The 22,997-nt window shown below is 39.7% G+C and overlaps 2 protein-coding genes across 56 annotated transcripts in view; one reads left to right on the top strand and one right to left on the bottom strand.

Annotated features, from left to right (window-relative positions):
* BMAL1 (basic helix-loop-helix ARNT like 1) overlaps positions 1 to 9,354 on the top strand; it is a 108,328-nt gene extending 98,974 nt beyond the window's left edge. For 23 of the 43 annotated variants that reach the window (XM_086339943.1, XM_086339929.1, XM_086339934.1 and 20 more), the window contains 4 exons: positions 547 to 655; positions 3,433 to 3,526; positions 7,620 to 7,722; positions 8,686 to 9,354. In XM_086339943.1, coding sequence (XP_086196069.1) covers positions 547 to 655; positions 3,433 to 3,526; positions 7,620 to 7,722; positions 8,686 to 8,846 — 467 coding nt within the window. In that variant the 3' untranslated portion in view covers positions 8,847 to 9,354. Of the gene's footprint in view, positions 1 to 531; positions 656 to 3,432; positions 3,527 to 7,619; positions 7,723 to 8,685 lie in introns of all 43 variants that reach the window. The other 20 variants (XM_086339924.1, XM_086339909.1, XM_086339926.1 and 17 more) reach the window with 1 other exon arrangement.
* Positions 9,355 to 10,098: 744 nt separating this feature from the next.
* BTBD10 (BTB domain containing 10) overlaps positions 10,099 to 22,997 on the bottom strand; it is a 75,274-nt gene continuing 62,375 nt past the window's right edge. For all 13 annotated transcript variants that reach the window (XM_086339959.1, XM_086339967.1, XM_086339958.1 and 10 more), the window contains 3 exons: positions 17,041 to 17,238; positions 14,554 to 14,664; positions 10,099 to 11,206 (listed from right to left, as the gene is read on the bottom strand). In XM_086339959.1, the coding sequence (XP_086196085.1) occupies positions 10,896 to 11,206; positions 14,554 to 14,664; positions 17,041 to 17,238 (620 nt within the window). In that variant the 3' untranslated portion in view covers positions 10,099 to 10,895. The remainder of the gene's footprint in view (positions 11,207 to 14,553; positions 14,665 to 17,040; positions 17,239 to 22,997) is intronic.

Below are 22,997 nucleotides of genomic sequence, written 5' to 3'. Positions count from 1 at the left end.
CCAAGCTGTGCCCTCTTCAGGGCTCTTGTGTACACTGGTGGCTGTACCTGGAATGCTTTCCCTTCCTTTCCTCTCTGCCACCCTGATTCGTGCTCCTCTCACAAGACTCAGCTCAGTTAATCTCTTCCAGGAAATTGCACCTGGCCCCCCTGAATGCCTGGTGCCGCCCTGTCAAACATATCATGGTGTGCTCCAGCCCTTGTCTGTTTTATGTGTCTCCCCCTTAGACTGTGAGCTCCTTGAGGGCAGGGATGCCGACTTAATCTCTGTGCCCCTGGCCTGCAGCACAGTGGTGTTCAGTAAATGTATGTGGCGTGCATGAGTAAGTAGAGGCTATATATCAACATGTCTGATCCTGGAAGGAAACATGAGCTTTTTCCTGCTGGAATGCCCTTTCCTGAAAAGCCATGGCTCTACTGTCCTTCGGGCACAGCCCTAAGGTTGAACTTCAAGTGGATCATGGGAAGAACTGGTTTTAATTCAACACGTAATAGGGTCTTCTCCCTCGGTTTTCCCCTTTCCCACTCTCAGATTCCTCTGTTGTAGGTGGCCCGAAGAGGACCCACCCCACTGTTCCAGGGATTCCAGGGGGAACCAGGGCTGGGGCAGGAAAAATAGGTCGAATGATTGCTGAGGAAATCATGGAAATCCACAGGCAAGTAACACCTAGCTGTTCCCTTAAACCAGTGTCCTCCATGCTGCAGCAATTTTGCCCCCCCCCCGGGGATGATTTGTTGATGTCCGGAGACAGTTTTTGGTTGTCACACTTGAGTGGGAGGTTGCTGCTAAACATCCAGGGGAGAGAGGACAGGGATGCTGCTTGCTAAACATTCTACAGGACGCAGGACAGCCCTCCCAACCCCTGACCCCTGAGAGAGAATTTTTCAGTCCAAAATGTCAGTAGTGTCAGGATTAAGATGTAGTGCCTTTAAATAAAGAAGCTAAACCCAAACAGGTCAGAGCTAAAGGGAACTCTGGGAGGCTCAACTTTATTACTTTGTGTACGACCCAGGGAGCTTCCCAGCAGATAGATGAGCACTAACATCACAGAGCTGCAGAAGCAGAGCCGTGAACTGCCGTGATCTGGGCCTGACACTTCCAGTCAAAAAGCTGCCTAGGATTAGTAGTAGAGGCCAAGCTAATCAGCTGGTAATAGAAACTTGTGTGGGTGGGCCTTCTTTTCCATATGAAAGAGGAGAACCTCAAGTAGTTTACCTGAGTTTGAGTCCTGGGCCTCTGTTTAGAAGAGTCACTCAAATTCTTGGACTCTGTTGACTTAAACCATAAAAGGAAGGCAATTATCTGTCTCCCCCAGATTGCTCTAGGACTGTGAGAGAACTCAGGAAAGTTCCTAGAACTGACATGTGGTGTCATGTAGCGACAGAAACTGACATGTGGTGAGTGCTCAAAAATTGTTAATTAAATCTAAGTCTTTAAGAGCAGTCATTGAGTGGGAAGCAGTAATTATAAGTCCATTTGAATTTAGAGAATGGAGAGGGTGGAAACCAGGTCCTTGGGAATGCAAACTTAATGGGACATAATCAGAGGATCCCTGCTGCCACTGGATTGATTCTCTGAGGAGAACTGGAAGCTGGCCTTGTTTTCTAATTGGCCGCAGAGGGGCTCTTATCCCAGTGGGTAGCACAGTTCTGTTCCAGCCCTTCAGGAAGGACGGATGTGGCTGCTTCAGTCTGTTTCAGGAAGGAGAGGTGGGTGGGGTGGGGTGCAGTGATAATGTGGTGCTGATCAGCCACTGTGTGCACACCCAGTGCTTTGCTTGAAACCATCCAAGAATAGTATAAAACTATTGAATCTTTGCGAAGCCTATTTTCTTCATGATAAAAGCAAAAACGAAGATTCCTTGGGCAGAAGCAAACGAGGAAGGGTTTGAACTTGGCTTTAGCTGAGTTTTGTGATGAAGGTGTGCGTTCCTTCTAGAAAAGACAGCCATGCACTCGAGTGGGCATGTGAGTGGCATATTCAGGATGAAAAAAAAAAAAGGCAGGCCACATGCCTGGGCAGCTTCTTTGTAGGAAAGAACCACAGAGTTGTGATGGGAGATTGCTAAGAATTCTAAGAAATGATGCTGAGAAGTTGAAACTGGAAGAAAATGTGAAGACCCTGAGCATTGTAGAGTGATGAGCAATGTGTGTAAATAAGCCTCAAAGTTGGATTGGAATAGGAAGAGATGAAGGTGAGCATGCTTAATGACTCAAAATGAGGCCCACTCTAGAGTGATAATTGTGTCCAAAAGAGAAGTCAGTAATTTAAGGACTAGATACTGAAGATGAAATAAGTAATGATGAAAAGGCAATTCCAAGATAGGGAAACTGGGGCAATAGTGGTTCCACAGATGTAGGTAGGGAAAAGTAGGAGACATTCAATAATTTTTTCAATACGCAATTAGTAGTCATCTGTGTGAGTGAAGAATACCTGGTATGTAGTTGTATCCTGCCTTTGAGGAGCTTATGGTCCGGGGGGGGGGGGGGCGGGGGCGGGTAGAGATCTTGTTTACTCAGAAATTACAGAACTAGGCAGTACAACCAAGAGCCAAAAGTCTCCTGGGCAGTGGAGGGGTCCCAGGGTCACCAGCAGCTGCATTCATCCATCCATGCAGGTGCCAAGAGCCTGGTGGTCACACAGCTGCCATTCAGGTCTCCCTTAGACTCTAGCTGTGGTGCCAGGTCCTGCTCTCCCTTCCTGAGGTTCTTCAGCTTGACAAGAGTTTATGTGGATTTATAGTTCTAAGGCTTTCCCTCTGTAAACCTACTATGCTGAGAATAAGCTAGCTGAGAAGGGCTTGAACCCGTTTTTCATCACCTGTTTCCTTAGACGATGATGACTGGGACTGTAAGACTAGTTTCTAGGCCTGGCTGAGCTGCCCCAGCACCCTCCATCTCCTGAGATTCACTAGCTAAGCAGTGTTTGTGGGTTAGAGGATAAATCATTTGCTGTGGAGTCTAGTTCATCTATCAGAGATAGAGGTTGGACTTCTAAAGTTCTGCCAATCCACTCTGAGATCTGGCTGTGAGGAAATTGGCCACCTACTTGAAATCCACAAACCTGAAATCCAGACCTTAATTCAAGGGCTTTGTCAGTGAGAAGCTTGCCTCCAGGATTTTCTAGATCAGGTGCTGATGGGATAAATCCAGCTTATCACTTGTAAATAAAGTTTTATTGGAACACGGCTACACCCATTCATTTGCATATGGTCTTGGCTTTTTTTTTTTTCCAGCTATAGTGGCAGAGTTCAGTAGGTGTGACAGAGGCCATATAGCCTACAGAGCCTAAAATAATTACTCTCCTATCCTTTACTGAAGGCTTGCCAATCCCTATTCTAGATCTTCTCACCTCCATCCCTCATCAACACACACACACTGCACTGAAAAAAAAAGGAAAGGCAATGTAACTAACTCCTCTTTTCTCTGACAGGATAAGAGGGTCATCACCTTCCAGCTGTGGCTCCAGCCCATTGAACATCACAAGTACACCTCCCCCTGATGCCTCTTCTCCAGGAGGCAAGAAGGTAGGGCTGACGACTCTTAGACTAAGGCCCTTCTTCATGTAGAGAGCTCTTGCCCAAGCTGTGAAATACTGGAAGTGGGAGTACGTAATTGTGGTTGCTGAAACAAGTAGGACCCTTTTTTCCTCCTTGAAGTAAATGCATCTATTAGGTGAGGCACAAAACCCACCAGTGGATCAGCGAGGCTTGCTGACATCCTTAGAGGGTTTATCCCATGTGAGCAGAGGCAAGCAGAAAGAGATCGTTGTAAGGATTGGAGAGCTGCTAGTCTATTGCATGGAAGGAGGAATTCAAGAGCTCCCATGAAGGATTCGCGGGTATGTAAACCTACCTAGTTCTCTGCCAGGAGTCTTCAAGGGAGAAAGTGTCTAGTGCAGGCCCTGGAAGCAGTGCTGCCAGTGGTGCTTTGGAGGGCAAGTCATGCCTGTGCAGCTGCAGGATACTTAGGGATCTGCCTGGTTTTCTCTGATGGGACAGCGTTAAGTACAAGTAGTTCATCTGTTGCCAGCCCTAAGGAAGAACTGACCAGAAGACTACATTATAAATAGTCTCAGAAACCAACAATCTGTTTTCATTTTTGGAGCTGAGAGTTTGTGAGCCTAGGCCAATGTTACTTGTAAATCATAAATCTATTTATAGTGTCTGATGTTAACATAGGTTAGGATAACCCAGAGGCCAGCATCTTGAGACATAAAGTCTTCCTTCCCCTATCTCCCAAAACATAGACACAGAGAAAGAATTTACCCAGATTGGACTCCTAAGGCACAAATTTTATCAAAAGCAGGGCATGGGTTTTCAAAACTTGGCTTCTCAGAGGCTCAGGTTACCAGGAGCTGTGGTGCGGCCAGGTAGGGTGGGGCTTGTAAGGGGGCTAGCTGATGAGAAAGATAAGGTCAGGACTCCTGCTTCTACCAGGGTAGCTTTATTTCTGTTTTATGATGTGTGAGTCTTCCATAAAAATTTTTATTTGGAAGAAGATTTGAAAGCCATTAATGGGGAAGAGCACATTTGGAAGAGAGACCTGGGTTTGAAGCCTACCTTTGCCATGCACTGGTGTGTGCCCTTGTATAATTTTTTAAGCCCCTGATTTCTCTATAATGAGGCCAATAATAGGCTAGGGCAGCCAGCATCTTTGCACATGATGTCCTGTTATGAGAGAATATACGTGGAAGTGCCTGGTTGGTAATGACTTGAGTATTGCATCCACAGATGAAGTCTGGCCTGGGCACAGCCCCCGCCACTGCTCACAGGTGAGCTCTTAGCCATGTTTTGTTACACTGCTAGGTCCTTCTTTCATACTGGATCTACCATCTTAGTGAAGTATCCTTTTCTCTGGGTCTCAACTCAACTTTTAGGCACTTGACTTTCTGGTATTACCAAGAATCCCACTATTCTATTTTGGAAGGTCATCACTTCAGTGCTTAAATATTACTCAGAGAACTTTCATATACAATATCTTATTTTATCCTCACAACCTCATAGGTGGAAAAATCCAGGCTACCAAATGGTATATGACTAGCCTAGAATTTAGTAAGTATGGCCCCAAACTAAATTCAGGTCTCTTGACTTCTGATTCTTTTCATACCAACAACTGCCAGAGATCTGAAAGTATACTGTACAACCCAGAGCGCAAGTATTTTTGAGGCATTTATGGAAAATGTTTCTTTGTCTTTGGACTTATAAAAATGGATCTGAGAAGAAATTCTGAATGTATTCTGAGTCAGCAGCAGCGAAGGGCATCTAAACAAGACAGAGTTTAAAAAGACAGCGTTAACTATGTACCAAAGCCACGAGACTAAAGGTGGCCCCGGGCTTCCAACATTTCCCAGTCACTTTCAAACTGGGCAGGTCCAAAAATGAGACATTTGGCCTGCCAGTTGGCTTAATTAGGGTCAAGTTAAAAGGGGTAAGGTTAGCAAGCCTCAGATTCCAGGAGATTCTGGACATCTAGAGGCACCAAGGCAGGGTCAGATAAGGCCAAAGTTCCCTAAACATCATCTGTGGTCTTCTGGTGGGGGTTAAGGGAGGGGGGAATCTTTTCAGGGGTCTGTGTGGTCAAAAGTATTTTCATAACAATGCTAAAAGTTTTTCTGATTGTGCTGTTATGTGAACTGACAGTACAAAAGCAATGTTGGATAAAACTGCTGGTGCTTTTGCAAAAAATCAGGCCTGTGGCACCAAACTGTACGGACAGTCACTGTATTTCACCACCATATACCCGCAATAAAAAACCAATAAATTTAAAAGCCAGTTTCATTTAAGAATGTCCTTAATAAAGCAGTAAAATAATTTTATAAAATCCTTGAGTAAATCTTTTTAACAGTTACAGAATGAGACGTGCTTAAAGCACTTACGCTGCACACTAAGTATGATGGTTGTCTCAAGAAAAAGCACTTGTGCGACGGTTTAAGTTTTAAACTGAACCAATCACTTTTTTCATAGGACACCATTTTTACTATTGCAAACTATGGTTTTTCAGACTTGGGTATTTAGCATACATTTTCTTGAAAATGAGTGAACCTGCAACTTCAAGGAAAAACAACTGACAAGTGATAACATTTTAGCTTTCAAGCAAAAGTTAGAATTTGGGGGAAAACTTGTATCTACTGCACTGAGCTTGACTGCTTGCCAAAACTTAAGATATTTCTGATCACAGGTAATATTAACAGTGGTGATGTTTTAACCTTATACAATGAGGTGTGTCAACATTTGGAAGATCTGCATAACTCAGTAAACCAGTATTTTCCAAATGACCAATATAAGATATTTCAGAATCATGTGAAGGTAAAAAAGATCCATCCTAAATACCAATATACACCAATGGATTTTTACAGAGTACCAAAATTTCATTGATATGGTTTCAGATTCCACATTGTGCCTTATCTTTTAAGAAACCTCCACCTGCTGAGTTCTGATGTAATATCAAAGAATACCATGGTTATTTGAAAAGGCCATTAAAGTACCTCCCTTTTCCAACTGCCTGTTTATGAGAGGTCAGATTTTCTTTAGATATGTACTTCAGACAGCATATCTAAACAGACTGAATGGAGAAGCAAGTGAGAATCCAATTAAATTCTGTTAAGCTAGACATTCAACTTGCAAAATATGTGTGTGTATATATATATATATATATGAAATGATACTTGCAACTTTTATTTTGGAAAATTGTTTTTTCATTAAAATGCTATTCATGTTCATGTGTAATAAGTTTATTATACTTTTAGTGGTTTTAACTTCAGATATAGTAATACTGATAAATATAGCCTATATAAACAAAAGTTCTTTGGAGTCCTTAATCATTTTTAGAGTGTAAAGTTCTTCAGCACTTTTTCAGAAAGTTGAACTGTGGAGATAAAGTTGTAATGCCATCTACTGGCAAGGCTTGAAATCACTGCTTCTCCTGAAATCTAGCTGCTACCAGTTTCCTCACCCACATCCAGATACCTCTGAGGTGCTTTTCTGTGAGATTCGGTCATGGGAGGGTGAAGAGGGTAGACAGCTGAGGGAAGACAGAGTTCTTCTACTGAGGAGTGGTAATAATATTCAGTATTTCTCAGTAGCCTCTCAGAGCTTAAACCACTGGTTACTAATGTTGGCCCCTGTGGGGCAACTAATGATGATCTACTTCTAGTGTGGTGGTGTTCATTTGTGACTCCTCAAGCTGTGTCTCTTCCCAGTATAACAACCCTTTCTTACTGATTCTTCAGCAGCATCTGTTGCTGTAAGGAATCTTACTCCCTAACAGGGGAGGGGCCCTGCCCACCTGAGTTCATTGAGATTTAGTCCTTGGCCTTAGAGAAACATGTCAACAGCATGATCCAAGGTAATGAGTGCTCTAGGGATTTTATTCAGCCTTTAAATTGCTTGTGTGGGCTGACTCGAGTAAAGAGAATACTAGTTTGGGGGAGAGGTTTTCTCCTTACTGTGACCATTCCTAACAGTGTCTGGTATGAAATCATCGAATAAGAAACCGAAGCCACCTGAAACTTTTTCTCCTCACCTTCCTCTTTTCAACCCAATTCATTTTTCTTGGTGACACTGCGTAAAATACCGATTGAAACTGTTGATGACATGAAAACTTCACTTTTGTTTGTAGATTTTAAATGGAGGGACTCCAGACATTCCTTCCAGTGGCCTACTACCAGGGCAGGCTCAGGAGAACCCAGGTTATCCATATTCTGATAGCTCTTCTATTCTTGGTAAGTAGCATTATTATTTCTATTGCAGTGAGCTTGCAAAAAACATCTGGCATGATGTCAGTTTTAACAACTGAATGTACAAATCAGTTCTAGGTAAACTTGTTAAGAACAAAGTAAAGGTTTAAAATTTATTTAAATCTTTACTTCAAAGTTAAGTTTAATGGTTGGGTGCCGGTGGGGATATCTGGAATTCAAGAGGGGTTTCTGGCAGCCTGGACACAGGCTTTCTCCCAATGTGTGGAACATAATCTCTTCAGAGGGAGAGCTCATGGAGGTTCAGACAGAACCTAAAAGGGTGATCAAAAAGCATTTCAGAGGGTATTGAAAGTCACTAAGCAATGAAGAGTTTGCTTCTCCCACACTACCCATCTTTTTCTCTACTTCTCTTTCTAGATCTTTTTCCTCTAATCTCTGAAAGTGAAAGTTGCTCAGTTGTGTCCAACTCTTTGCTGCCCCATGGACTATACAGTCCATGGAATTCTCTAGGCCAGAATACTGGAGTGGGTAGCCTTTCCCTTCTCCAGGGGATCTTCCCAACCCAGGGATCGAACTCAGGTCTCCTGCATTGCAGGTGGATTCTTTACCCGCACAGTCACAAGGGAAGCCCAGGAATACTGGAGTGGGCAGCCTATCCCTTCTGCAGTGGATCTTCCTGACCCAGGAATCGAACTGGGGTCTCCTGCATGGTTTCCTTCTATAATTCCCTCCTTATAACTGGTTATATCAGAATAGTAAAATGAGGTCAACTCATACTTTTAATCTTTATTGAATTTAAGTAGTTCCTTCTTAAAAAGTTGGGTCTTCCAGCTGAAAAACACAAATATTAAAAAAAAAAAAGGCAAAGCAGCCTTCTTGCCCTACTGTTAAGTTTAACTTTCTTATTAAAAGTGTACTTAGGAACTGCTTACTAAAGTTAACCACTTACTAAAAGAATCACTCACCAGTCTTTATCTCCTCCCACAGGTGAAAACCCTCACATAGGCATAGACATGATAGACAACGATCAAGGCTCAAGTAGTCCCAGTAATGATGAAGCAGCAATGGCTGTCATAATGAGCCTTTTGGAAGCAGATGCTGGGCTTGGTGGCCCTGTTGACTTTAGCGACTTGCCATGGCCGCTGTAAACACTATATGTTGCTTTGGCGACAGCTACAGTATCAAAGTGCATTACTGATGGAGTTATACAGTCTGTGAAGCTTACTGGATAAGGAGAGAACAGCTTTTATGTACTGTCTTCATAAAAGCCATCTCAGAGCCATTGATACAAGTCAATCTTAACAATGTGTAACTTCAGAAAAAGTGGAACTAAAGCCTGCTCCAGTGTTTCCTCATCATTGATTATTGGGCTAGCTGTGGATAGCTTGCATTAATTGTATATTTTGGATTCTGTTTGTGTTGAATTTTTTAATCATTGTGCACAGAAGCATCATTGGTAGCTTTTATATGCAAATGGTCATTTCAGATGTATGGTGTTTTTACACTACAAAGAAGTTCCCCATGTGGATATTTCTTATACTAATTGTATCATAAAACCGTTTATTCTTCCTTGTAAGAATCCTTTACTATAAATATGGGTTAAAGTATAATGTATTAGTTAAATATTTTTAATAAATGTTTCCCTTGTTCTATAAATATTGTTCAAATTTCAAATAATTAAGGAAAAAATGCTATAGGGCTAGATCATTGATTTTCCATGGTGGGTGTTTATGGATGATCCACACCAAAAACATTTACAGTGCCTTTCTGGTCTTCATAAAAATTCTAGGACATACATAATTTTCCTGTGTCACTTGTTTAGCTGTACTGTAATTTTAGTTTCTGTGAGAACAAAGATATTACTGCTTAAACACAAACTTCAAGTCCTCTGAAATTACAAACTCAAGATTAGACAGAACAAACTGGCTTCTCTAATACAACTCCTCTCTACTACCAGTTGTATGGCTTCAGACATTAAGTGACCCCAGACTGAAAGCATCTAAATACTTCTGATTTCTTCTTGAACTGAGTCACAAAATATTAAACAAAACAAAAACATATGCATGAACAATTTGCTTGGCAGAACAGCATACTATAGTGAAGAAAGCACTGAACTAGTATCAGAATTTGGCTCTGAAACTTAAGGTTACTATAGAACCTAGTAAAAGTATTTTATCTTCGTATCAGGTTGTACTACAAAATATTCCCTTTTCAGCTCTAATGATTTGGATTTATAGTGTATTTTATAGTTAGTGGAGAATATAAGTGCCTCATCACACATATATCAAACGGGAGTTCCTTGAGCTACTTCCTGGTTTCTAATTATACTGACACCAATAAAACAGGAAATCTGCAAAATACAAGACTGAAAATCTGGTCAAGATGGTTATAAAGATCAGAAACATTAAAACAATGGAATTTTATTTTGATGAAAAACGAGTTTACAATCATTTAGTAAATGAAGAGCAAACACTTCATTTTCCTATCCCATAACTTTCAAAAAAATCATTAGTAAATAAATATCTGTGAACAGATTAAGGGTAAGGCAGACCGGATAATAACCCACCTCTGATGTTCACACTCCCTGCATGTGACACTTGAAAAGGATGAAAACGGCACTGAGATAACTGATAAGATATGGTTGAATCTCATCCTCATCATTCAAATAAGCCCAGTGATACTCATTTTTGCTCATCATGGGCAGCAAACTATATACATTTTACTGAAGGAATACTTTGATAGAAGCACTTATTTATATTGTGCATCACAACTATAAAAATGGCTTGAACAGTTCCACTTAACCACCATTTATAAAGTGCAACTATATATAATGTTCTACATTTTATCTGGGGTGTGATGAATATCAATCTAGACAAAGTACCCCAGCTGCCAATTTCCACCACTTCTGGGAAGATCTAGATGTGTGAAAAAGGACTGTCCCCCATACAAAGAACCAATTTCACAAACCTACTGGTAAACAAATACATTTATATAACTGGAACCTCAAGATGCTAGAGTTGTACTCATTTAAAAAACCATTCAGCTACCTTTGGTCTTTAAAAAAAAGCCTACACTGCAATATCCTAAACATCGTTCTGTGCATCTCACAATGAAGAGAGTGGCCTTGCAGTGCAGGATGAGGAGAGTACAGCGTCACTGTGAAGAGTAGCATGCTATGGTTTCAAGAAACATCACCGTCACAGCATCGGATTCTGTGCGTCAGGATCGAGGTCATTGTTGCCAGAAGGGGGATGGATGGGTAGAATATCCAGCTCATCCACTTGCGGAGTCGGATGCATGACTACCAGCTGGTCCTGGGGAATGTCTGCGGCAGCGGCGGCAAGGTTGGTGATAGATTTACTCTTCACACACTGAAAGTCTACATGCCGGCTTTTTCCTTCTTCCTTCTCCCAAGACATTCGAATAAAGGGTCTTTGGACATAGTTGTAAATCACTTCGGGGCGGCCCCCAGGCCTTTTCTTTACTTTTTCTTTGTAGGTAGGATAACCTGAAGGAGAGAAGTTTTTAAAAACAGGATGTGCATACACACACCTATGTGCACGTGTGCACGCACGCGCACACACACACACACACACAGGTCCCCACATTCCTCATTCTATTTAACCTAAAGAGGGTTACTATAGTTCTTGAACAAAACATAGATTAAAATAAAGAAGGAAACCAATATTCTCTTTGGTCATTAGTTCAACAGCAAGAAATTGAAATCCTACTAATATAATTCACAAAACCTCCCACTAACCACCAGAAAAACTTTCAGAGAGCATGGTGGGGCTGGGTCCCTAATACAATGGGAAGTAATCCAGTGTATCATGGGCTCTGGTTGTGCACCCTTGATATCCCTGATCCCTTCCCCACACAATTATTTGGCCTCAGGGCCTGCAATTTACTGCCATATAGGCCTTCTACTTTCTTTAAACCTAAATCTCATCTTTACATCATTTTGGGTTTTTTCTTTCCTTTTTACTGTTCAAGTGGAAAGGAGCTGTAGCGATCTCCAGCTTCACTGATTCCAGGTATTTCTGTGTCTAGGTTAACAAAGCCAATATTTTAACCTCTATATCATTTAAATGTTACTACTCTGAACAATCAAGTTCATTCAGACTGGCAATTCCAAAGTAGCATGGACCAAAAAAAAAAGTTGCCTACCATTTCAGTAAACAGAAATGTTGTGGCCATCAAGTCATCTGCCCCTGCAGCCCACCCCCGACCCAAGGGTGCCCCTGAGGGGAATTCAGGTGGAAAAATAGCCATAGATAGTTAAGATGTGTATCAAAGGAATAATTTCAACAAGCCCAGACTCCTGCATTGCCCCAAAGGTAGAGAGGCACTAAATCCAATACTTGAGGTGTCTGCTTTTTGTGATTAGCAGTAATCTTTTGATCATTTTTTTCTCTTCTCCCAGTAAAAACTCCTACATATCCCAGCTCCTCCCTTACCTCCTTGGAAGTTTCTCAGGGCTATCTGAGAGGCTATATCCAAGGCTACAATTGACAGTAAGGCCACTAAATAAAACATAATTCTGAACTTCCAAGTTGTGCAACACTTTTTTTTCAGTAGACACAGCTTTCCCCAGTAATTATACATCTTCCTTCTCTCAGATCATAGTCAGTGAAGAGTAACAACTGGTAACAACCATCCCAGTCTTGGGAACATTTCAGTCATTTACCAGTACGGCAGTTTGTCTAAAGATATACTTTCCTTAGATGCTATCACAAGTTCCTTCTCCTTCCTACTAGCATGAATTGCTAGTTTAGACCAAGTACTGGCAAACATGTTCTGTAAAGGGCCAGACAGGTGTGTGGGCCATATGGTCTTTATCACACCTATTCAACTATGCCATAATAAAATGAAATCAGCCACAGACAATGCATAAATTAATAAGTATGTCTATGTTACAAGAAAACTTGATTTATAAAAAATAGGTAGTGGGTTGGATTTGGCCTATGGGCCACTGTTAAAATCAGAAAAAAAATCCACATAGGCCTCACACAGTCAGGGTTCAATTAAGGATTCCTGCATAGGAGTTTGTTATGCAGGCATCACTGGCAGCTAGTATATTTAGCCATGTGTGGAGTGTGTGTGTGTGTGTGGGGTGGGGGTGGGGGTGTGGGTGTGGGTGTGTGGTTGAGGTGAGGGAGGCACAGGGGCAAGCAGGACTAAACATCTTCTAAAGACCTATAGAATGTCTTCTTTGTTTCATATTTCCAATTACCATCTGAAGGGCAGCTCTAGAGGTCAGAAAGGTTTCCCTTTCTCTATTCCCTTGTCCCTGATTGCTCCAGGACTATTAGAACGTCCTTAAATTCCCATCTCATTGTATTCCAATCTCTTCTCCACACTGAATCACCACTTTTTTTTTTTTTCTTAACACAAGTATAATAATAATATTACATCTTTGCTTTAGAACTACCAATGGTTTCCTCATGCTTAATGGGGAAGGTCCATACTCCTTAGCACAGTGTATCAGGCTTTTTTAAACACAGTTCCAGCCCACTTGTTATCAGTTCAAATACCTGCTAGGGGCCTGCTAAAGTAATTCCCCCTCCAGTTACAGTCTCTCTAACTTTGAAACCAAGCAGCTAAAACTCACTGTTTGCAAAATGACAGAAGAGGACATATACTGGTGAAGCTAATATGCCCTCTTTTTAAACCCCAAATTTCCTCCCCTCCCCTTCCTGCAAAGACCTCATTTCTGGTAATTCTTCCCTGTATGTCTCAGGAGTCCCTCATCTTCATCTCCAACAGCTCATCTGATCACTGATCTGAATACCGTAATCTTTGGTGTCACCATCACAGACACAGAAAGTACTATGTGCTAGGCCCTATTTAAAGTGTTCTTCATGGATTAACTCATTCTACACTCACAGTGACCCTATAAAGTATGTATTAATACTCTCATTTTAGATGAGAAAACAAAGACAAAAAGAAGTAAAGTGCCTTGTCCAAGGTCATACAGCTATTAAATCATAGGCTTTGAACTCAAGCATTCTGGCTCCAGAACATTTACTTATTACTCTAGGCCAAGGAAGATATTTTGTTTTTAGTAAGGACACTTTAAAATAAAAGAAGGATCTGAGGGTAGCATCTGTAAAAGTTCATTTAAATCACAAGGTAAAAAGCAGTCTAAAAAGTTTGCATTTAAGTATGATGAAGTATATGGACATTCAATTCAATTTGAAAATAAGCTATTATCATACCTTAAGACACCTTAAGACATATAGTAATTGTGATCACAGCCCAACAGAACTAAAATCTAATACTTTTTGAAAATTCATGTAAGAGTGGTGCTGGTGGTTTAGTTGCTAAGTCGTGTCCAACTCTTGCAACCCATGGACTGTAGCCCGCCGGGCTCCTCTGACCATAGGATTTTCCAGATAAAATCTTGGAAAATTAGTGGCTAAACCACCACCACCAGTTTTTACATGAATTTTCAAAAAAGTACTAGATTTTAGTTCTGTTGGGCTATGATCAAAATTACCATTAGGCAAAGAGTCCTGTCGTCTCTTACAGGAGTACACATACGTGTGCCAAACACACTACATGGGCTTAGTAAAAATGCATTAAGTAGAGTGATGGCAGAAAAGACAAATTCATATCTCTATATTGCTAGAGAATCTTATAGAATAAATACTAATTTTTAAGGGCCTTCTATTTCTCTTCTCAGATAAAAAAAGCTGACTTTTGTTATTTATGTGTTTACTGCATGAGCATTCTGTAATCATTTGTCTGAAATTTTCTCAAAATATTCAAAATATAATCTCAATGGGATCCAGCTTTTAAACCTTGCTGGTTCCAAAAGATAATTAATAAAAAAAAAAAGTGAAAATGTCTTACCTTCTATTCCCAGTCTAATCTTCTTAAGACCCCTCTCCTTCAAAACTGATTTGGCCACATCTCTGTTTTCAATGTACTTGAAAAATCTATATAATTTTGTGCTATAAATAACTGGAAACAAAGAGACAAAAATATTTTATTAAAATCAAAGTACTTAGAGATGACTCAAGGTTATTTATCTTGACCATCATAGGGGCCCGACAACCCTAAAAGCCCAAATAATGGATGCAGTGATGCCAAAGGATGACTAGCCAACATGACAGGACAATTCAGTACAGTTAATATAGAAGCAAATGTCTACATAAGATGAAACAAGAAAAGCTTTAATAACCAATCAGGTAACCCAATCCATAGGAAGACTCTCCTTCTGAAAGATATATCATACACAGACTTACTAAGATGGGGTCTGCCCCAATTTCTTCATATAAAGAGAATCAAAAAAAGGTATCAGTATCACATCATTATCAAGCAGGCAAAGTAAAAGACTTTGCTAGGATACCTACAAGGCCTCATCTGGAGGGGAAAAAACTGCCTTGTCAGAAAGTACAAAATGGATACATCTTACATTTCATGGATTGAGCAACTATTAATAATTCCCCCAAAAGGCAAAGACCCTCCCCACAAATTGTTTTCCATTCAGGCGAACAGCCCCATTTAATACTGATGTTAAAAATGGCAGATTCGAGCATGTTCTGCCTAGGTTAGTCTGTTTAGAGCAAACTGGTTTTGCAAAGGACAGACACTCCACTGACAACATGTTGAGTCTTCCAAATGTGCTGGGCACTTCAGGGAGTTAGACTGATGGACCTTCCTCGCCTTCTCTCTTTCAGGTGGAGTTATCTCCCTTAAAAGGTGAACTGCAAAGGTTTTTTCAAAAAAAGAAAAACACACTCACAAACCAAACATGCTGGTTTAAGAGCCAATAAAAGGAAAAAAAGTATACAGAAGCTATTCATGGGGTAAAAGTTGTGATTATTACTACATCCTTAAGATTACTGATATTTTAAGATAAAGATTTTTTGACATTTCAGAATGGGTGGTGTATGTCACTCTTAGGAAAATCAGCCTGAAGAGATAGGCTATCTCTTATCTCCTCAAATGTTATCTTCTTTAGGTTGGAACATCTTGGCATAAAATGAAACATATTTAGACAAATTAAATAAAAATGTTTCCAGTCCTTTTAAACTTCAAAGTTCAAGAAAAACAAAAAAACAAACCAAAAAACACTGAAATGAAAAGCTCAATAACTAAAAAGGAAAAGCCAGGTCTAATATTATTCCTCTATCACTATAGTGTCATTTCTGTGCTCTATGGTTGGCCCTCTTCTCTTGAAGTCAAACTTTCTGAAAACTAAAGCTCAACTTTTTATTCCACATATTATAGAAAACCATGGTCAGCAAAAAGCCTAGGAATGAGGAAACAGCAACATTTTATTACTGCAACTGTCCACAAAAGAATCATTCAAGTGTTATCATGCAAAGGAAATGTCTCAAATGTAAATTCTGAAAGCTACTACCATACTCTGTGTTGAAATAATCATCTGAAAATCTTTAGAATTAAAATTAAAAAAGCATACCACTTGGAAGTCTGCTTTATTTTTAGAAAACGGTAAATAAAATGGAAAAACCAGAGCTTAAAGGGTTCTAATACTCCATATAAATCCTGTTCTCAAATCATTCTTTTACCTGTAATTTTTTCTCAATCTATGGAACTGTTCAAAAATACTATATTGGGCTCACCAAAAAAACAAACATTCAAACAAACAAAATCAATATGAGATACACTTTCTAACAGGAAAAAAAAAAAAATCAAATGTTCTAATTAGAAGTTTAGAAGTACAGTAAGAAAAAAGTCACTGCTGCTCAAGATGTGCTGTTTTGACCAAAAATACCTAAAGTTCCACAAAGCTTTCAGAAGGGTCATGTATTCTCCAAGAAAGCATGTGACATTAAAAAAGGAATGTCTTAGAACTTAGTCATCTTTGTAATCAGTGAGTTGAAGCTTCTCATTTTATATACAAATAAAAATTCATCTCTATAAGAAACAGTTTTATTTTTCATTATCTACTATTCCAGGATCTATTTCTCTTGGATGCTTCTAAATGCCAAAAAAAAAAAAAAAAACCAACTAAGGTCTGGATACGCAACAAAGAGCAAACCATTTCTATGCATGATATGGGTGAATACATTTTTTCTGTAAAGGGCCATATAGTAAATACTTTGGGCTTTGCTAGCCATGCGGTCTTCATTCCAACTACTCATCTCAGCTATTGTAGCGCGAAAGCAGCCATAGACAATACATGAAACTTAATTTATAAAAACAGGCAAAAGGCTGGATTTGGCCCACAGGCTGTAGTTTGTCCACTCCTGGTATAAGAAAGAGTTCAGAAAACTTTCTTTATAAAAATTGTCCTTTAATCAATATTATAAACAATAAAGAGGAAATCTGTGGTGATTTAAGAGAGAGAAAATATGCCACAGCACATACTTTGTGAATACTCTTCTCCCATCTGTGGTGGGTACTCTTCATCCCAATCAACAACGTCATCGTCCGTAAGCACCACTATGTGGCACTCGCGCTCCCCACTCTGGGCACTGGCTACCATGAGAGGCAGGATCATTTCTTCCAAGTAAAACTCGAACTGTCTGCGGGCACCATCATTTGACAACTCATGCATTAGGGCACCTGAAATAAAACCCACAGAAGTAACTTCGCTTTAGGGGTGACTGATAAGTAAAAGAAGAGCAGAAATAACAAACACATAAACAAAACACCACATTAGTTTAGCATCTACTTCGGGACCCTGTAGATAATACAAGGGTTATTCTTTAGTCACTAAAACTTTTCTCAGAAAGAGTTCTTATGGAAATGCAGAATGTTATAGCAAGAAGGGCCAATTAAAGTCATCCAACGAAAGCCTCTTCACTTTACACATCATGAAGCAATCTGCCTAAGGTTACAAAACTAATTTTCAAAATCAGAATTAAATCCACCCTCTGTGACTCTATTTGCAGTCCAGGTTATTTTTCACTACATCATTTGTCTTCAATCAATGTATGCGGTTATATTTTAAAGTATATTCTAAGGGTATTTTTGCAGATTATCCATATGAAATAAAATAGTCCCCATAGTCTACTTCCCACATTTTCTTTCTCAGAAAATTATTTACAAACAACATTGATATTACTGTGTAGGAAGCAGAGTGAGATGAAAAGGGTCACTTGACTTGGGAATAAGGATGGCAAAAGATCAAGCAAAATACAGCACGGTACAGGAATTACCACTGGAGAAGGAAATGGCAACCCACTACAGTATTCTTGCCTGGAAAATCCCATGGACAGAGGAGTCTGGCGGGCTACAGTTCATGGGGTCGCAAAGAGTCAGACACGACTGACTGAGCACACAGGAATCACATAGCTTATGTGACCCTAGAACTGAGAGGAATGAAAGATACATTTCACCTGACCCTTCTTCTGACATAACAAACAACTTTAACTTCCCAAATACACAGTCACAAACTCACCTGCACCAATCTAATCATTTTTATTTTATTCCTATTTCATTGGCAACGTCCAATTTCTTATCTAAGGATCTATTACCTCAGGAACTACCAGGAGAGTGAGAGAAGACACTAAAACTCAAATCTATAGTTTCCCAAATCAGAGCTTTTTTCCTCTCTACAACATGTTACTTAGTAACTGTTAATATAATAATTAAATAATCAACTATGTTACTATTATTTATCCATGTCTCTCTCTAGGCTGCATATTTCCATTATGATTTTTTTTAATTCCTTTTATAGGTAAATTCTTATACATAAAAATACATTATCTTATATAGTCTCCAAATGACCTCTGGATTGTTAAAGAAAATGAACATCTTTTAAAAAAAATTTTACTGACTTACAATGCTAATTTCTGCTGTACAGCAAAATGATTTAGTTATGCATACAATGTTTTTCATATTCTTTTCCATTATGTCACAGAATATTGAATATAGTTGCCTGTGCTATACAGTGAGTGAGTGAAGTCGCTCAGTCGTGTCCGACTCTTTGCAACCCCGTGGACTGTAGCCTACCAGGCTTCTCCGTCCATGGGATTCTCCAGGCAAGACTGGAGTGGGTTACCATTTCCTTCTCCAGGGGATCTTCCCGACCCAGGGATCGAATCCGGGTGTCCCGCATTGGAGGCAGACGCTTAAACCTCTGAGCCACCAGGAAAGCCCGTGCTATACAATAGTTCTTTTTTATTTATCTATCCTGTATGTATATGTGTGTGTGTGTGTGTGTGTGTGTGTATTAGTTTGTACTGCTAATATCAAATTCCCAATCCTTCCTTCCCTATTTTAGATTAGTTTGTATCTGCTAATCCCAAATTCCCAATCCCTTCCCCTGTGACAACCACAAGTCTGTTCTCTACGTCTTGAGTCTGCTTCTGTTTCATAGGTATGTTTGTGTCCTATTTCAGATTCTACAAATAAGTGATATCATATGGTATTTGTCTTTATCTTACTTCACTTAGTATGATAATCTGTAGGTTCATCCTTGTTGCTGTAAATGGCATTATTTCATTCTTTTTACGGCTAATATTCCATTATGTGTTTATATACACACAAGAACACACAAACCATATCTTCTTTATCCGTTGTTTGTCTATTGATAGACATTTAGGTTGTTTCCATGTCTTGGCTATCATAAACAGTGCTGCTATGAACATGGGGTACCTGGATCTTTTCAAATTACAGTTCTGTCTGGATATATGCCCTGGAGTGGGATTGCTGGATCATATGGCAACTCTACTTTCAGTTTTTTGAGGAACCTCCATACTGCTCTCCGTACTAACTTACACCAATTTACATTCCCACCAACAGTGTTAAGAGGGTCGGTCCCCTTTTCTCTATAGCCTCTCCAGCATTTATTATTTATAGACTTTAAAGATGGCCATTCTGACCAGTGTGAAGTCATTATAGTTTGATTTGCATTTCTCTAATAAACACTCTCATCACTAAGATTTGGTATCATTATCCCTGGTTTTCTTTCTCCTTTCTGGCTGCTGTTCTTCGGTCACCTTTTTCAATTTTTTCTCCTCTAGCTGGCCATTCAGTTCAGTTGCTCAGTCTTGTCCAATTCTGTGACCCCATGGACTGCAGCACACCAGGCTTCCCTGTCCATCACCAACTCCCAGACCTTGCTCAAACCCATGTCCATCAAGTCGGTGATGCCATCCAACCATCTCCTCCTCTGTCATCCCCTTCACCTCTTGCCTTTGATCCTTCCCAGCATCGGGGTCTTTTCCAGTAAGTCAGTTCTTCGCATCAGGCGGCCAAAGTATTGGAGCTTCAGCATCAGTCCTTCCAATGAATAATCAGGACTGATTTCCTTTAGGAAATTATCTAAATATTTTCTAAATATTTAGGTTAAATATTTCCTAAATATTCAGCTGGCCATTATGTATTGATATTTTGCAGGGAAGTTCTAAGTTCTTTATTTTCTCTCACCTTAAGCTTACAATTCTCAAGTTTATTCTACTAATTCTGCCCGCTATATTCCAGATGCATCATATTCAACTGCCTCCTGAAATCTCCACTAGGATGCCCTTTCACAGGCATCTCAAACTCAATATATTCCAATTGAACTTAATCATTTCAGTCTCTCTCTCTGCAGTTTTTCAAATGAGTAAATGGCATCACCATGCACTCAAGTTCTCAGAACCATCTCAGAAGAGTATTAGTCATATGACAGTCTCTTAAATATTTGTAAAATAAATGAATATTTGATTCCTCTTTCATCTCTTAACCATTCCTCAAGCCCTATTAAGTCCACCTCTTAAATACATCTTGAACTGTGCTATTTCTTTCTCTGAAAGATGCCATTTTCCAAAGATAGCTAAAAAGTTTCTCACTCCATATACTTTTCTACAATGGGAGTTTGATATTTCCTCCCAGTAGGAGAAGCCCAATTCCTCTCCCCTTCAATTTAGGCTGGTTATACTGACTTGCTTGTAACCAGGGGAGCACAGCAGAGGTGATGGGTACATGACTTGTGGTTCTGCCTTGGTCTTGGGAATGCTTGCTCTTCAGATGCTTCCTCTCTGATTCAGTCTCCAGGCATGAGGAAGCCCAACCCTCATGAAGAGGTCACGTGTAGATACTCTGTTTGACAATCCTCACTGAACCCAGCCTTACAGTTGTCCCATTGTAAAACTCACCAGCTGCTTTTGCCTTCATTTTCTCCACAGTAGCCCAAAAAATACAAACAGATATCTCTAGTTCAAACCTTTCATGGCTTGTGCTATCTCAAAATAAAAGTCCCAAATCCTCAACCTAGTCCTTAAGCCTGTTATGTGAAAAAGGAGGTTATAGATCAGTGTCTACAGTACTTTAAAAAGAGGTTTTTCTTTAAATACTATCGATAGTATTTAAAGAAAAATACTTTACATTCTGATGACTCCCACATATAACTATCTAGTCCAATTTCTCTCTTTAGACATGTATACCCAATGTCCTGCTTCGCATTTCCACTTGAATGTCTAACAGGTATTTCAAACTTATGTCCAAAGCCAAGCTTTGGACAAGTATTTGCCCCCCATGAAGTCTTCCCCCATTTCAATCAATGGTTAACTCCACACTTCTAGATAGTTTAAGTACTATTCTCTCTTTTCAGCCTCATATTCAAATCAACAAGTAAATCCTTACAAATCCTTACAACAAGTAAATCCAACAACATCCAATATATTCAGAATTTGATCATTTCACATTACTTCCACCTTAATTTAAGCCACCATCATCTCTTACCTAAATTATGATGTTTCCTAATTACCTCTTTGTATCTACCTTAGTTCCCCCTGCAGTCCATCTCCAACCCAACAGCCAAGAGTGATTCTTTTAAAATACACATCAGATCAGGATTACACCACTGCATGACTCTAAAGTGAATCCTGTGTGAACAGTGTGCCCATGAAATGGTAAAACATGGCATCCTTACAGATCATATCACTTCTCTGTTAAAGCCCTCTGATGGCTTCCTATTTCACTTAGTAAAGTCAGAAGATAAAGGCCCTACACCACCTCATTTCCCACTACTGACACCCTCACACACTCTACTCCAACTCCTCTTTGCTGCTCTCGAACTTATCAGACTAATGCTTCAACACTTGCTCTCATTGTTAACCTCTGCTTGAAATTTACTTCAGTTCTCCTCTGCATTGAAGGCCTCTCAAACTACTCTTTATCCCTTTACCTTTCTTGTCCCTCCTCAGCACATACCACTATCTAACATATCATATGTTATTTGTTCATGTTACTTGCTTACCTCGTCTGTTGTCTGTGTCCCCCGAAAGAGTGAAAGTTCCATTAGAACAGGAAGTTTTGCCTGGTTTGTTCCTGCTGCATCCCCCAAACTTAGCACAGGACTTGGTACAGAATGAACAGTTAATAAACATTAACCAGTTTTGTTTTCTCCCTGTCCTCTGGCCTTATGTCTCGTCACTCAAACACTATCTCTTCCAATATAGCCATACTTCCCTTCTTTCAGGACCTTAAGCATGTCATATTCCTTCAAACCTGAAAGCCTCTGCAAATACCATTTCTGCTGCCTGGAGACTTTCTCACTCTCTTTTCCATTCCCTTAGGTCTCAGCTTTAATGTCACTGATTCAGATAATGATCTTCCATAGCCCCTTTAGTATATTATTCTGTGGTAATTCTGTCATAGTATCTCATTTCTTCACTCTATTTTCACAGCTTTTCATTACTTCTTGAATGCCTGTCTTCCCCACTAGACTGTAAACTCCATAAATACAGGGACAAAGTCTTTCTTGTTCATCACTATATGTCCTATATGCATGGAACTCATTGAAAGCCTGATTAAGAAGGGAAAAAAGTTATACAAGTTAAACAGTACACTAGAAACATAAAACTGGTAATAGGAATTAGAGATAAAGAGCTGGAAACCTATGGTGTACAGGTAATATTTGAAGTCCCAGTGATGAATGGCATTACTTAGATTAAGTGTATAGATTCTCTAAGAGCGAAGGTAGCTGAAGACAAAACCGTTGGCAAGGAACACATTCAAGGTATAAATGATCAGAAGGCAGGTGAGAAAAAAAAATTAGCAAAAGATCTAAAGAAGGATGTCAAAGAGCCAGAGTATTGAAAAAAGAGTCAAGGAAAAAAACAAAACAAAACAGTGAAACCTAAAGGAAATGCCTTTAAAGATAGATTCGAGATTTACCACTAAATTTAACATTGTTATAGTCAATTCAGCAAGACAAAAAGATATAAAAAGTTTTACTTACAAAAGGGTCAATTATCTACCAAGAATATGTAAGAAACAACTGAAAAACTACTAGAAATAAGCAGAGTTCAGTTAGGTGAAAGTGAAAGTGAAGTCACTCAGTCATGGCTGACTTTTTGCAACCCCATGGACTGTAGCCTACCAGGCTCCTC

Source organism: Bos grunniens, chromosome 15, assembly GCF_055505025.1.
Source record: "Bos grunniens cultivar Pamir isolate PY7600 chromosome 15, Bosgru_T2T1.0, whole genome shotgun sequence".
Classification (NCBI taxonomy): Eukaryota; Metazoa; Chordata; class Mammalia; order Artiodactyla; family Bovidae; genus Bos; species Bos grunniens.
Note: the sequence above shows the minus strand (reverse complement) of the source record. Positions and strands in the feature narration are given on the sequence as shown.